Source organism: Stegastes partitus, unplaced genomic scaffold, assembly GCF_000690725.1.
Source record: "Stegastes partitus isolate 25-593 unplaced genomic scaffold, Stegastes_partitus-1.0.2 Scaffold1329, whole genome shotgun sequence".
NCBI lineage: Eukaryota > Metazoa > Chordata > Actinopteri > Pomacentridae > Stegastes > Stegastes partitus.
The window spans coordinates 89,655-104,634 of record NW_007579060.1 but is presented as its reverse complement, the minus strand read 5'-3'; the positions used below and the strand labels follow the sequence as shown (position 1 = coordinate 104,634).

Sequence of the window (14,980 nt, the reverse complement as noted above, 5' to 3'; positions counted from 1 at the left end):
TTTCTCCCTCCCCAACCTTTCCCCTTATTATTCTTTTTTATTTCTGCACATGTCGTTTCTGTGGATTCTATGAAGGCGGCTGGAGCTTGAGGGACGGAGTGCGTCAAGTGAGCGCACGTATCCAACAAGTGGATTCGCTCTCATCAGACGATTCTGGGGATTCATAGGATTCGATTTTTGTTGCACTGATTGGTCTTTTTTTTTTTTTTTTTGCACATCAGAGACAAATAACCAGCACTAATTAGCTCAGATGTGGAGCTTGTCTGAGCCGCTGCTGTTGTCTTCATGTGCGCATTTTCTTCGGTAGTCTTGGCGACTTTGTGCATTATTGTTTTCCGAGCACACACCAAAACTGCAATGAGGTAGGACATCCTCCCCCCACCATCACCCCCTTCACATTTATTTCCCCCCCTTCTCTCTTCATTCATTGACCAACAAGGAAGATTTCTAAGGCTGCGGAATCCGCCGTTTCCCCGCTTCCCCCTCCTCTCATCCATGGACTCGCTCCTCCGTTCCCTCGGCGACCGTGAGGGGAAGTTGGGATCCTCTCTGTAGACCGTTTTCTGTATGACGAGGGCGCAGGTGGCGAGCAAAGGTCGCAGCCATGCCGATGCATCCAGTCACCTCCACGTTGATGTACCGGGGGATCTGCACCATCCCCGACATCCTCTCCTACAGCGCCCCGGTGAACCTGCCCGAAGACGAAGTTGAAGGTGAGATTGCTTACCTGGTTCAAGGGAATGGGGGGGATGGGGGTTTAATCAGCTGAGCAGGTTTGTGCAGGAGGCGGCTGTTGGTCAGCTCCTGCCGTGGAGTTTCTCCAAAAAAAAGGAAAAAAAAGAAAAGACGCGCGTTCAGGACCTTGGAGAGCTCTGATTCAGACAGACACTGGGGATGTCTTGGATTTCAGTGGGTTGCATTTATTTTTCCTCCCTTTTTTTTCTTCTTCTGATCCTGCTAGATGAAACAGAATGTGGAAAAGTCTTTGTTATGACTGTTACCCAAAGATAAGACACATTCAGTGAGAATGCAGATTTGCAGCATTTTCAGAGCATTTCCTCTTAGTGTGAAGCTGGTGTGGTTTAAAAAAAAAAGAGAGAGAGAGAATTCTGTCATAAAGTCTTGATGCATTTGCTCTAACTACAACCAGAGACAAGTGGGTGGAAATTGGGTTTGTGGATGTTTCCATCTTTTCTGGAGAATGTCAAATCAACCAACATCCAGCAGTTTATTTATTCATTTTTTTAAAGGAACATCTGAAACATCAATATTCACATTGAACCTCTGAAGCACTGCAGAGCAAAAGAAGTGACATCCACTTCAACACTGCTGACACAAACCCCGAGCACTTTGTTTTTCCTTCCCCTACAACATCTAGAGAATATTCACGCCGGGAGCTGCTTGTGATGTGAACCTGCGACATCTTGCACATTATCATGCAGCTGCCCTCAAGACATGAGCCAAGTCCCAAAGCGCGTGTTGATGACAGTAAGTTTGTGGTGCCGTTGCCATGTTTTCGGTGCGGTGACGCTGTAAAGGCGGCTGACGTGATCCGCCGCACCTCTCCCGTGCACTTTGAGATGACACACATTTGACTGCCCTGATGCATTTCTGATGAGGCCATGGATGTAATGCATACGTGTTAACTACAAACAAGCTGGGTCTTGTATGGGAAAAACAAAAATCTGTGGATGTGAAAGACCCGAAACAAATTGTTAACTGCACTTGCACACGTTTGAATTGACAAAATTACACAGCAGCTTTTGTCTCATACAAGCAGGTTTTTTTTTTTTTTTTGTGCATCTGCAGTACTCTCAAAGACACACACACACACACATAATAAGGTTTGGGAGCTGCTATTCATTGCCGAGGTTGATATTAATTAGAAAAGCCTGGTGGAGGAGGCCAGAAATGAATTGGTTCTGACTCCCAAAAGGTGTTGAAAGGCTGAGCAGCCCCAGCGCGTTTCACACAACACCTGTTTGGGAGCAGCAGAAACATCCAGAAAAGACAAGAATGCCAGATAAATCGGGCTGATTTTAAAGTGCCATTGTGTTGTTGTTTTTTTGGCATCCAACAAACTGACTCTGTGATAAAAGAGAAATGGCAACATGTCAGTGCCAAAAGTGATCTTTGCATGATTATAGCGTTGCATCACTCAGCGCTTTATTGTCAAACATGATTTCCAGTTTTCAGAGACCTTGTACGCAGCAGCACACAGACACACACAAAAAAAAGATGGTCGCCTCATATTTCAGTCACTTTTACTGACGCCAGAAGAAGGAAGAAGAAGCTTCTGGTTGCTGAGATGCAGGAATCTCAGCTTCCTTTTCACCCTCCTACTTCGATTTACTGTCTGCTCTTTGTCTGTCGATTGCTACGAGCAGAGAACACTTTAGTTTAACTCCAATTAGACAAAATCCACTTATACCTGCACTCAAGCAAAAGGAAGCTTGTTTTTTTTTGGCTGTAAAGCTCAACTTATATCTGCAGTTTGACTGGAGAGGCATTGGGATGCTCTGCGGAGGAGAGCCCGAGGTGGTGTGCGGTTAACAGCAGTGACAGAGGCTTTTTCAGCTGTTGCAGAGCATTAGTGGTCCTGTGTGAGGGATGTCTTACAGGTTGTGAAAGTGGCAGACTTTAAAGGGGGTGTCACTGAGGAGATTGAACATTGTTGTTGTTGTTGTCAAGAGTGGAGCTGAGGTTCACGGCTTTTCCTGCTAGAAAGCGCAAAATGAGAATAACACGACGGGGCTGATTGGTACAATGATTAACGGCTCAAAGAAGTGACTTTATAAACAGCTTAATGTTGATTTATGCTTATTTTTTTTAGCTTTTGGAAGCAGTGTTGCTGTAACAGTGTTGAAAACTGCTATCTTTGTGCATTTTCCTTTCCAGAAACATATATGCTGCATGCTTGTTCTGGATCTCTGCTTACCTACCAAACCCTCACGCATTGATTATCAGCTCGATGCTTAAAGATTTATTTGCTTTTAAACACGATTGTGGCATCTTGTTAGAAGTCAGCTGAAAAATATGATGCATTAATGTAGTTAGAGCTGACAGACTTTTTTCTTTTTTATGCTGCATTACCCTCTGAAATCCCCAAATAAATGTTTGGATTGCTGTTTGGTGGAGTTCAGAGATTTAAGTCAAACAGGAACTAGACTTCTTTGGGTCTAATTAGCACTGCAGCTTCACTATGTAGGAAAACATCTGAATGAGTTTTATGTTATTTGTTCTTAAAGTAAATAACGCATCCACACCTGTATCAGTTTGCAGCAAAAAGAGGCTGAAAACCACAACCTTTTCTACACACTTTCTACAAGACAAGACAAAAGCAGTCATTGGTTTTGCAGGATTTATTGCTAACTTGTTTTTAGTAGGACCCCAAATGCTGAAGAAGTAAAGCCAGTTTGATGGTTAACGTTAGCAGTGTTAGCAACAGTCCTGAATTAAAACACACACGGCACAATATTCACTACATTTCAATTCGATTCTGACAGCGGCGACGCTTCATATGTGACTTGTTGATGAGAAACGCGCCGCTCGAGCGACAGCATCTCGTCGCCGCTCTTATCTCTGGAGAGATGGAGGAGAATTGGCTGGAAGTCTGAAGTGTCACATACATCAGCTCAGCCGTCAGGGAGACGGGGCTTTGTCACGAAAACGAAATTGCACATTAGTGAATATGTGTGTGCGGGTGCATGTATAGGGACAGGAGGCTGGAGCCCTATTGGCACGCATTGCCAAGGACTTGATTTTCAATTACTGGCTTGGACTCTCGTGGGGAATGGACCAATGGCGCTGCGCTTTGTGGTCGAGGCTGTCAGAGCTATAATTGGAACAAAAAAAAAAGGCTATTTTTCTGATGCTCGATAAGCCTCGGTGTGCATGTGGGGGGTGGTAGCAAGTACCTTAATGTACAATGATGCGAGCATAAATTGAATTGGACTCCATATTCTCCATTTCCCCTCCCACACATGAAGGGAAAAAAAAAACAACACAAAAAAAAAAAAAACAGTTGGTCATATTACAGGAGCTCAATATAGTTTAGACCTCCTCCACCACTAGACACACATGTGCACACACACAAAAGCCCAGTGTCAATATCACTGCAGGTGGAATTAAGTGGGTAGCCCATTTCCACGCTGCCTAACAACAGCCCTATTGGAAGCAGCTTTAAAATAGTCCCAACGCTGAGCTTAAAGCATTTGTACCAGGTCCCAGAGTGAGGCTCGTGTAAACAAATGGCGGCGCTTTCCCGGAGACGCGAGACAGATGCAGGGTGTTTCCTGCAAACTCCTTGTTTCCCACTTTTTCTTATTTACAGAGCTGCGCAATTACACAGACATACACTGCACTCGCCTTCCTTTTAGTTCATTACCTCTGTTTTATGAGGAATAATCGTTGGAGCTTGAAGGGAGTTGTAGTTTACCATTATTTTATAAATTAGGGCCTGAATTCCTTCTGCTGCCGACAGACTCTGGAGAGCATTGTCCCAAAAACCTCAAAACACGTCCATTCATTTGGGAACCGGTGTGGAGCAAAAAAAAGCTCAATTTATTCATAGGTAGTCAATAAATTCTGACATGAAGGGCAGTTAATCAATTTGGCACACATAAGCAAGGTGGGAGAACTTGGTCTAACTCGTCTAATAACTGAATTTTATGCCATTATAAGTGTCATTTATTGGAGAAGTAGATTAATTCGGAACAAATAAACGATTGCTTCAATGTTATAATCTACATGCAGCTATTCCTCTTAGCTGCTAAAATGTCAGTATTAGTCTCAGCTATTTTTCATGCTTGCAGGCATCATTCATGTCCAAATACAGCATAAATGAAAATACAGGCAGACAGGGGAATTTACTGATTTTCAAGGCAGGATATCACATTTGGAGTTTTTATTCTGCAGACGGAATCAGAGGAATACGAAGCAGTTGCTCGATTAAAACGCCAGGATTTCCTTTTAATAACCGTAATGTTTATTGAAACTTGTTGGTTTTGGAGCATGAAAGACTTCCTCTTAATCAACTGTCACCTAAACATGAAAGTTGCATCCCAAACCCAAGCTGTCACGGAGCCCCCCGGCGGGGACAGAATCTCTCCGGGAGCATTTTAAAACCCACCGAGTAACTGTCTGCAGTAATCGGAATCAACGCAGCCCGCAGAGTTATCTCTCCATTTGTTCCTGGCGGAGAGAGAGAACGAGGGGGGTTTCCTCGTCTACAGATCAAACACAGATCGGGCCGTCGCTCCTCTCCCGAACACCTCACCCCTCCAGAGACCGAGAGAGAGGAGATACCGCAAACAGGAAGTGATTGGAATAATGGGAGCACAGCCACCAAAGTTCAAAGCAGGATTTAGAGCAGCTGTGTTCTCGGGTTTTTCATTTACTTTGGGTTTTTGCTGCAGAGTGAAACGGGAATTGAGTATTTGCTTTGAATACATCTGGTTGTGTCATTTATTGCGGTGCATGAAACAAACAATGTCCTTAAATTGATTTACTTCTGCTTTGATAAGGACCAAAGTGTCAACCAGTCAAGCTGGATGGTAAAGTCTGCATTTTGCACAATGAAACTCTGAGCGCTCTTGCCTTGTGGACAGGACTAATTGGGGAGTTTGTGTATCTCTATGAGTCATAACAACTGCATTTAGGAGTATTTTCTCAACATATTCAAACTTACATTTTGTTTTTGAGAACAGCTTTGCTTTCGGTAGTAAAAGAATTAACACACGTTACCGGGGCTTCTTTTTTTTTAAACATTTTCAGTCACTCCCTCGGCAGAGTTTTCGGTGCTGCAAATGGCTTTGACTGACAGCTACTCCAAGAAAAAAAAAAAAAACACCCCACTGACACCACTGTGCTACTAATGGCATAAACTGCCTGTGAGGCGTTGTTGATGTTTCTGCTCGACTCCTACTGTAGCTGCAGCAGCAACATTGACTCATTTCTTCGCCCCGAGGTGCAGGGTTTGACTTCCACTCCTTTGGAAATACTTACATGAATACAAATGAAGATATTTAAAGACACCGGCATCTGCTCGGAAAGACTAGAAAAAAATATGCACAGAACGTATCGCCGCTGCAGAATGAGTGGGCGTTGCGGGGGCGTGCTTCTAAAGGGGTCAACTGAGACCATTTTGAAGCATCTCTACTGCTAAGAAGATTTGGACAACAACACATGATAATAATAAAATGACCAATCATGGATCCAGATGTGTTTACCAAAACCAAACACTTATTTGTCTCTTCTGCTCACCTCAGCTGTTGACTGCTATTAGCGGGGCCTTTCTCTCCCTGGAAGCCAGAATTAGTTCAATTATTATTCCCTCACAGGGACAAAAAAGCACCTTGTTTTCCCCTTAAATTGGATCCTCGAAACAAACTGCTTGTTTCCTCTCGCTAAGACGAGAGCTTTTCATGCCATCCTGCAGAAAGCTTTCTCTCTCTTTTCAAGAATGCTGAAATAAAATGAGCTAATAAATGCTTTTCCAACTGCTAACACCATCACACTTCCACTTACAAATCAAATCCTTTTCACCACGCTACGAGTCTGGCAAACATCGTTTTGTAAGTCAGACAGCTTTTGTTAATGATTAACAAAGACGACAGAAATGCGCTGACTGATGGGTGTAATTGTTTAATTACTCCAGCCTGCATCGTGTTCAGATTTTATGGTCACATTTTGACTCCTGAGCTGCTGGGTTTGTCATCATTGGCGTGGGATGGGTGGTGGGGTAATATCACAAGGTGACTGAAAGTAAAGCAAAAAATAAAATGAGTATACATCTGAGCGAAAAATGAAAAACGACAAGCGAGACAGAAAAAAATAAAGACCTGGTTGTGACATTACAGATGTGTGGCAGCGGGGACAGCCGTGAACGCATCCGTCGTTTTATATAATCAGGCCGCGAATAATAAATCTCACTTTGTATGTCATCCCATCACTCTGCACAATCCTCAACCGTTACCGCTTTACCTGATTCAGGGTCGTCTTACACAACCCCGTCAGACGCACGGCAAAGGCAGGAATGGATTTCAAAATGACTTTCCTGAATGTATTACCCGCCCTGGATGCGGGCATATGAAAAAAGCTCTACTTGACACTGATGGTGACAAAGACAGGAGCAGAGATGAGCAGAGGTCGAAGTGACCCGGCACCCCAGCTGCTGAGCCACATGTTGTAAAAGCGAGTCTTCATTTGAAAAAACTGCAGCGGTTGTGACATTATTGGGTTGTTTTTAAATGTAAACTTTATGGTATTGTAGAAATGACCACTGAAAAGGAACTATAAAGGTGATGCTTGACGCTTCCAAACAAAAAAAATGTGTCTTTCGAGATGACAGTTAGAAAGTTAGCAGGTCGTAAACCACCTAAAATCAAACATTTGAAGCTTTCGCCAGCAGTTTGAATCAACACCGGAAAGATCCTGGCTCTGTCTTAAGGTACGAAAATATCTGTCACCTCTGAAGCTCACTAATTAACATGGCACATGTCGTGGGTTAAATCAGTAGAAAAATTTTAAAATTAGTCATTTGGGACTAGTACCCGCTGTTGCCAGGCAACCAGCAGGGACTCGAGGCTGCTTCTGCTCGGCCAAGAAATAATCTGGCGACAAGCGCACGGAAAATGGAAATTTGTTGTTTTTACACGTTTGTTTTTTTTTTTTCTTGGTCTTTTTTTTTTTTTTTTCATGCAGTAAATGTGGAATCTGGAGAAAGATTATTTGGCTAGCTAGCATGTGCCAGGTTTGCTATCACTCTCGTTCCCACTTCTCCATTACTCCCTGTCCTCTGCATGAGTGTGAACGTGCAACTGACTTATTCAGAGAGTGTTGTGAGGATTCGCTGGCCCGAGCTTAGTCTCCAAACTTATCAAGTTAGAGGCACTTTCCTACAAAGTGTTGTCCCGCTGTCAAATCATCACGTGTACGAGGACTTCGATGCAGATTTTGCAATGCTACTCTGTCCTCATGTCTTTTCTGAGGGGCTTGCTTTCAGTTTAGAGATGATTTGATAACGTATAAACATGACTGCCCCCCCCAAATATATACAACATCAAACATGAAGGGAGAAAGTTTATCTGTAAGCAAGAGCATCGACTGCTAACTGTTGTTTCTATTTCTTGCACATTTGCAAAGCTGTTTGTATTTTCAGTTCAATACCTTTCCGTTCATACTTTTCCTGATTTTTGGTGATTTGTGCAAATCTATAAACAGTGCACAACATGTGGATCTATAACTGCATAAGTCATAAAATACAGCCTATAATAAATCAGCTCAAATAAAAAAGATGCTAAAATCATAAAATTATGAAGGAAAATATATATATGTCCAGTTATACCTTTATTAAATTTCAAATCTGATAAAACAACATTAACTGATCTTAGATGCAAAAATATTGAGCATCAACATTACCAGTAATTAATATAACACCTTAAGGACTAGTTAAAAGAATACACTTGTATACTTGTAAAAACCCACAACGGTCACAGAAATAACTTGAATCTGACAAAAGTAATAATAAATAAAAATTCTATGAAAACTAACCAATAAAAATCAGACATTGCTTTTGAACCGTGGTTCAACAGAATTATTTAAAAAAAAAAATAAACTCATGAAACAGGCCTGGACAAAAATGATGGTACCCCTAGAAAAGACTGAAAGTAATGTGACCATAGGGACATGTTCAATCAAGGTGTGTCCTCTAATTAGCATCACAGGTGTCTACAAACTTGTAATCAGTCAGTCGGCCTATTTATAGGGTTACAAGTCGTCACTGTGCTGTTTGGTGACATGGTGTGGACCACACTAAACCTGGACCAGAGGAAGCCAAGGAGAGAGTTGTCTCAGGAGATTAGAAAGAAAATGATAGACAAGCATGTTCAAGGTAAAGGATATGAGACCATCTCCAAGCAGCTGATGTTCCTGTGACTACAGCTGCACATATTATTCAGACATTTAAGATCCATGGGACTGTAGCCGACCTCCCTGGACGTGGCCACAGGAGGAACACTGATGACAAATGGAAGAGACGGATAATTCCAATGGTAACCAAAGAGCCCAGAACAACCTGTAAAGACATTAAAGGTGAACTCCAAGGTCAAGGTCCATCAGTGTCAGATGGCACCATCCGTCGTTGTTTGAGCCAAAGTGGACTTCATGGGAGACGACCAAGGAGGACACCGTTGTTGAAAACTAATCATAAAAAAGCCAAACTGGAATTTGCCAAACTGCATGTTGCCAAGTAACAAAGCTTCTGGGAGAACGTCCTCTGGACAGACGAGACAAAACTGGAACTTTTTGGCATCAGCTCTATGTTCACAGACGCAAAAATGAAGCATATCAAGAAAAGAACACTGTCCCTACTGTGGAACATGGAGGAGGTTCTGTTATGTTCTGGGGCTACTTTGCTGCATCTGGCTCAGGGTGTCTGAATCTGTGCAGGGTCCAATGAAATCTCAAGACTATCAAGGTGTTCTAGAGAGAAATGTGCTGCCCAGTGTCAGAGAGCTTGGTCTCAGTCGCAGGTCATGGATTTGCAACAGGATAATGACCCAGAACACAGAGCAGCTAGAAACATCCAAGAATGGCTCAGAGGAAAACACTGGACTGTTCTGAAGTGGCTTCTATGAGCCCTGATCTAGATCCTATTGATCATCTGTGGAAGGAGCTGAAACATGGCGTCTGGAGAAGGAAGCCTTCAAAGCTGAGACAACTGGATCAGTCTGCTCATGAGGAGTGGACCAGAACACCTGCTGAGAGGAGCACAAGTCTCACTGACAGTTACAGAAACCGTTTGATCACCTCAAGAGGTTGTGCAACAAAATATTAAGTTAGGGGTACCATCATTTTAGTCCAGGCCTGTTTCATGAGTTTATTTTTTAAAAATAATTCTGCTGAACCACGGTTCAAAAGCAACGTCGGATTTTTTATTGGTAAATTTTCATAGAATTTTTATCGATTAGTACTTTTGTCAAATTCAAGTTATTTCTGTGACCGTTGTGGGTTTTTCTTTCATTAATCGAGGGCTACCAACAATTTTGTCCACGTGTGTATATATATTTATATAAATAAAATTTTAAAAATCAAGTAATAAAACCTTCATTCAGCCTTTCATAGGTTTACATTTTAGTTAAATCCTGTAACAAACTTCGCAGCTGATTAGACTGCAATTCAAAAATGAGTCTAAATTCATATTTTTTTGCATTTATACATCATAATTGTATAATAACATCACAATACTGTGTCCCATTCCTCTGTTTTCATTACCAACTCAAGGCCTAACAAACTGACAAACACTACAGCTGATGTCAGTTAAGTCTGTGAGGGTTTAGTGTCTATAGGCTTTAAAGTGGAGGCAGATTTTGGACATTTGTTGTGGATTTACGTAGCCAACAGTGTCTGCAAACACTGGCTTCTGTACAGAACAGAGACAGTTTGGAGACTCAAAGGAGACATTTGGGGAATTTGACAGAAAATGTACCGGATTGCGCCGGATATTCCACCTTACAAAGATGGAACATGTTCATTTGGTAGCTTTAGAGATGTCGATAAGCAGATTTCTGTCGTCTTTAACCAAAGCTGCTTCCTCATGTTTCCATTTAATTGACCGAATCGAGACCAACTATTCCTCAACCATAAAGAAATGTATTACAAGCGAAGTTGGAGCACACTGAGAGCAACACAATCACTCTTGAAAATGCCATTTGTTTTTTTTTTTCTCCTTCCACTCGATGCGGTTCAAACATTTGACATTTTGATCACGTCAACAACTGCAGTGTCTCGAATAAGTTCCCAGTTAATCAGTCGCTGTAATCTGGTACGACATCCAACCTTCCCCGGTTTTGATGGAAAACATGTGGCGCAGATTAGCGGGAAATATCCCGAAACGCTGTGAGTACTGCTGTCGGGTAGATTGAAGTTAAGTCATTTATTTCCATTTTTATCGATTGCCATGAAGAGAGTGGATCCTGCAGACTTTATTACCTGTGAAATGAACTGTGATGAGTCCTGGAAGGTGAAGTGCTTTGTTTTTTTTCCCCTCCCTGGTAATATTTCCTCCCTTTGATGAACAACACGGCAAAGTTTACACCTGACAATAACAATAAGTAGAAAAACCTGCATCCGTAAGCGAGTGTGTGACGTTAACTCGGCGGAACTGATGATGCATCAGGATTGTTTACGTCTGACCTTTTTGTTTGAGGTGCTTCTTATGGGGCCTTTTGTGGATGTTTGGCCTCGGCTCAGCTTGGTATCCATGATGGAAAATTTTAAAAAACATAGACATGGAGACAGATCAATGATCCTCCTTCTCTTCTGAAAATGAAACAGCGATGGGCTAAAATTTCACGGCCTTCCACCGACTTCAATCACTGGAGGTCAAGTGGGGTTTAAGAAGTTGGCTGAGGATTCTTTCATACAGGGGATGAAGCACCTCGACCTTTCCGACTCCTTCTTTTTCCGTTTCCTCTTCTTGTTTGATGTCGTGTCAGCGCTCCACCGGCGAGGTTAATGTGCCTCAAATTTCATAATAAAGGGAGGAGTTTCAATCCAAACCCAGCGGTGGGATTTGTCTTTAAACACACAGACAACTCAGACTCTTGCCACAGACTCCTTTTGAACTCTCCAGAGCCTTGTTAGAGGCTGGTTATGGTAATATTCAAATCTTTCGGGTGTCCAAGTCGGCCCATATCCAGCTAAAGATGGATTAAGGTTGCTATGGGTGTTTAAAAATAGTCGCCGGAGGTTCACACACACACACACAGACACAGTGCAGCAGTGTTTTTCTCACACTGATAAGGTCTTACATAAAGAGTGGGTGTGCTGCAATTACCCATCCAAAGCAGCCCTAAGCAGATGCAGGTCTGACTGAGGCGAAAGAGGATCTTTGGGCTTTGAAAAAAAACAAGGCCTGGATTACCTTCACGGACACTTCACGGCTACAAAAGCCCCGGCATTAGTCTGTTCTGCTCAAAGTGCACCACGTGTAATTGGCAAAAGTTTGCACTAATGCTAAATTTAGCTGTTGCTCCGGGCATGCCTCGAAAATCCAAGTAAATATTCCCGTGTGTGTCCTTCCTGCTCCGCCAGGATTATTTCACCCGCTATACTTCCTGATTGCTTTTTTTTTTTTTCTTTCATTGTGTACACAGCTAAAGATGATGACATTGTTAAAATTTAGACAGACTGATGGTGAGCAGCAAAACTTTGACGCAAAAATGACACAAACAAAACACAAAACAACAAAAACAAGACCCAAAACGGTGCAAGTGAGACACAAAATGACAAAAATGGGACACAAAGCAACACACCCAAGATACGAAATTAAAAAAATCTGACTAAACGCGACACAAATGAGTCACAAACTGACAGACACGAGCAACAACAAAACAAAACAATACAAAAAAAGACATTAATTGACGAAAACAAGACACAAATGAGACACACACACAAAAAAGGACACAAATCCGATCCAAAATAGAAAAAAATCTGACACAAAACAAAAAAAAATGAGACATTAAATGAGAGAAAACACACAGAAGACACCACAAAACAAACAAAACAGACACAAAATGACAAAAACGGAACAGAAAGCAAGACAATGATGACACGAAATTGCAAAAAATCTGGCTAAATGAGATTCAAATAGGACACAAATTGACAGAAACCAGCAACAAAACAATATAAAAATGACGTCAATTGACAAAAACAAGACACAAAATAACAAATGGAACACAAAATGACATAAAGTCACGCAAACCAGACAGAAAATGACACAAAACAACAAAAACAGAACACATACCAGAACCAAAATGGAAAAAATCTGACACAAACAAAATAAATAAGACATTAAATGTCAAGAAACACACAGAAACGAGAAACAGACACAGACGTAACACATACGGACAAAACCAGATACGGAACACAACTGAGACACAAAACCGAAAACAGACACAAAATTGCAAAAACAAATCTGACTAAACAAGATACAAACAAGACAAAGTGACAGAAACTGGCAACAAAACAACACAAAAAAGACATTAATTGATAAAAACAAGTCTCAAAATTAACAAATGAGACACAAACTCACAGAAACCAGACACAAAATGACACCAAACAACAAAAAACACGACACAAAACTTACAAACAAGCCACAAAATGAACAAAACAAATGACATTAAATGACAGAAAACAACACAATCCAGTCGACTTTATCGACTTCATCACTCTGACTTAGCAGAAAGCTGCATGAAAAAAAAACAAAAAAAACGGACATCCTGCCCTTTTGTGTTTGATGTCTCACCCTTGTCACGAATCCAAGAGCTCTCTGTTTGTCTGTATGAATCAGCCTCCTTTTCAAAGTGATTCCTCGCTTCTTTTTTTCACACACTTGTTTGGGCATCTCTGCTTGCTGTAGCCAGGATCCGGCACTCGTCATTGACATACGGGGGAGAGCGGCGTAATGGGAATAGACTGCACCTTTTCTCTCGTGGGAGTTCGGCCTTAGATGCTCGCCACCTCCCGATCTTCGCTCTGTGCTTTTCATCCTCTGTCAGATCACACCGCGGGGGGAAGATCTGCGACGTGGCGTTGCATCTTTGAAGGCCAACAAGCACCTCTCTGTACATCAAAGCAAATACCACAAGCTTTCAACAACAAAATATATGCACACAGCTCCCAGAGTGCAAGATGCTACAACAGCGGCGTCTAATTCCATTTTTAAAAAAGTGTACAGTAATGAGGCAGTAAAATGTAATTGAAAGTGAAAATGAGATGAGTTCTGATATTTAAAAAGGCCAGAAGCAACTATAACGGTGACACAGCTCAACATTTGTCCAGCTCAAACAGTTCAAAAAAAGGTGAAATTTGCCTGGAAATTGACTTTTGTTCATTGCTCTGAATTAACCAGAAACTCTAATCATGGAGTAGTTATAATGTTAGTTTGGCAGCAATTGAAGTTCCGAAGCTTCGGGAACATAAAGCCGCTGTAATCTAAAGTGAGAATTGCTTGGAGGCACAAATCTGAAGAGAATAATCACTGACTCTGCCGTTTTCATGAGCTGGTACTGTTTTGGTTTCCCTCATTATCTTTTTCCTGGTAAACCCACTTTACTGACTAGAATGACAGACAAAGTTAGAAATGAACATGGGAGCTTTTAATAGCTAAAAATGCCGACTTATTTGAATTTGGAGGCTCAGTCAGAGCTAAAGAGGAGCAAATATTGGACACGTTAAATCCTCAAAACATGACTTTAACGATGTGTTCTTCATGTTAGCATCATGTCACCAATAAATCAGAGTTCTGTTAAATCTTGGAAGTCAGACAAAATCACTTTCTGTAATTTCCGGACTATAAGACGCTACTTTTTTCACACGATTTGAACACTGCGGCTTAAACAATGACGCGGCTAATTTATGGATTTTTACGATTTTTACGAATTTGCCTTGAGTGACATTGAGAGCGACAACCAAAGAGAGACTGAGGAAGTATTTCTGAGGCTGTTCAGTTCTGACACTGAAGAAGACGACTTTAGTGGTTTTAGTGCAGGAGGAAGATGAAGATAGCGATCAATGACTTTTCCTGGTAGGCTGCTGTGTTTTTATTTTCTTAACCAGCTGTGTTACAGGCAGTGTTCAGAAAAAAGCATTTACATATTTGTGTATGTTACCGGTATGTATTTAATTAAAAGTTTAAAATAATCTTTCAGTGTAAATATCTCATGGTACAACGTGGACACCTGCAGCTTGTAGACATGTGTGCCCTATAAATGTACAAAACTTATTTTTAAAGTTAGTGGGTACGGCTAATATTCAGGTGCCCTCAATAGTCTGGAATTTACAGTAATTTGAGTTTCGAGGCTCAGTCAGAGCTAAAGAGGAGCAAATACTGGACTCGTTAAATCCTCAAAAAACACAACTTTAACTATGTGTTCTTCATGTTAGATGAATCATGTCACCAATAAACCAGCGTTGT

At 41.6% G+C, this 14,980-nt stretch overlaps 1 protein-coding gene across 1 annotated transcript in view; it reads left to right on the top strand.

Moving 5' to 3' along the window:
- The first annotated feature begins 604 nt into the window (after nucleotides 1–604).
- The window catches only part of cabp7a (calcium binding protein 7a), a 38,691-nt gene continuing 24,315 nt past the window's right edge, over nucleotides 605–14,980 (top strand). Inside the window, exon 1 of the mRNA XM_008298580.1 lies at nucleotides 605–713. Within this exon, the coding sequence (XP_008296802.1) occupies nucleotides 605–713 (109 nt within the window). The remainder of the gene's footprint in view (nucleotides 714–14,980) is intronic.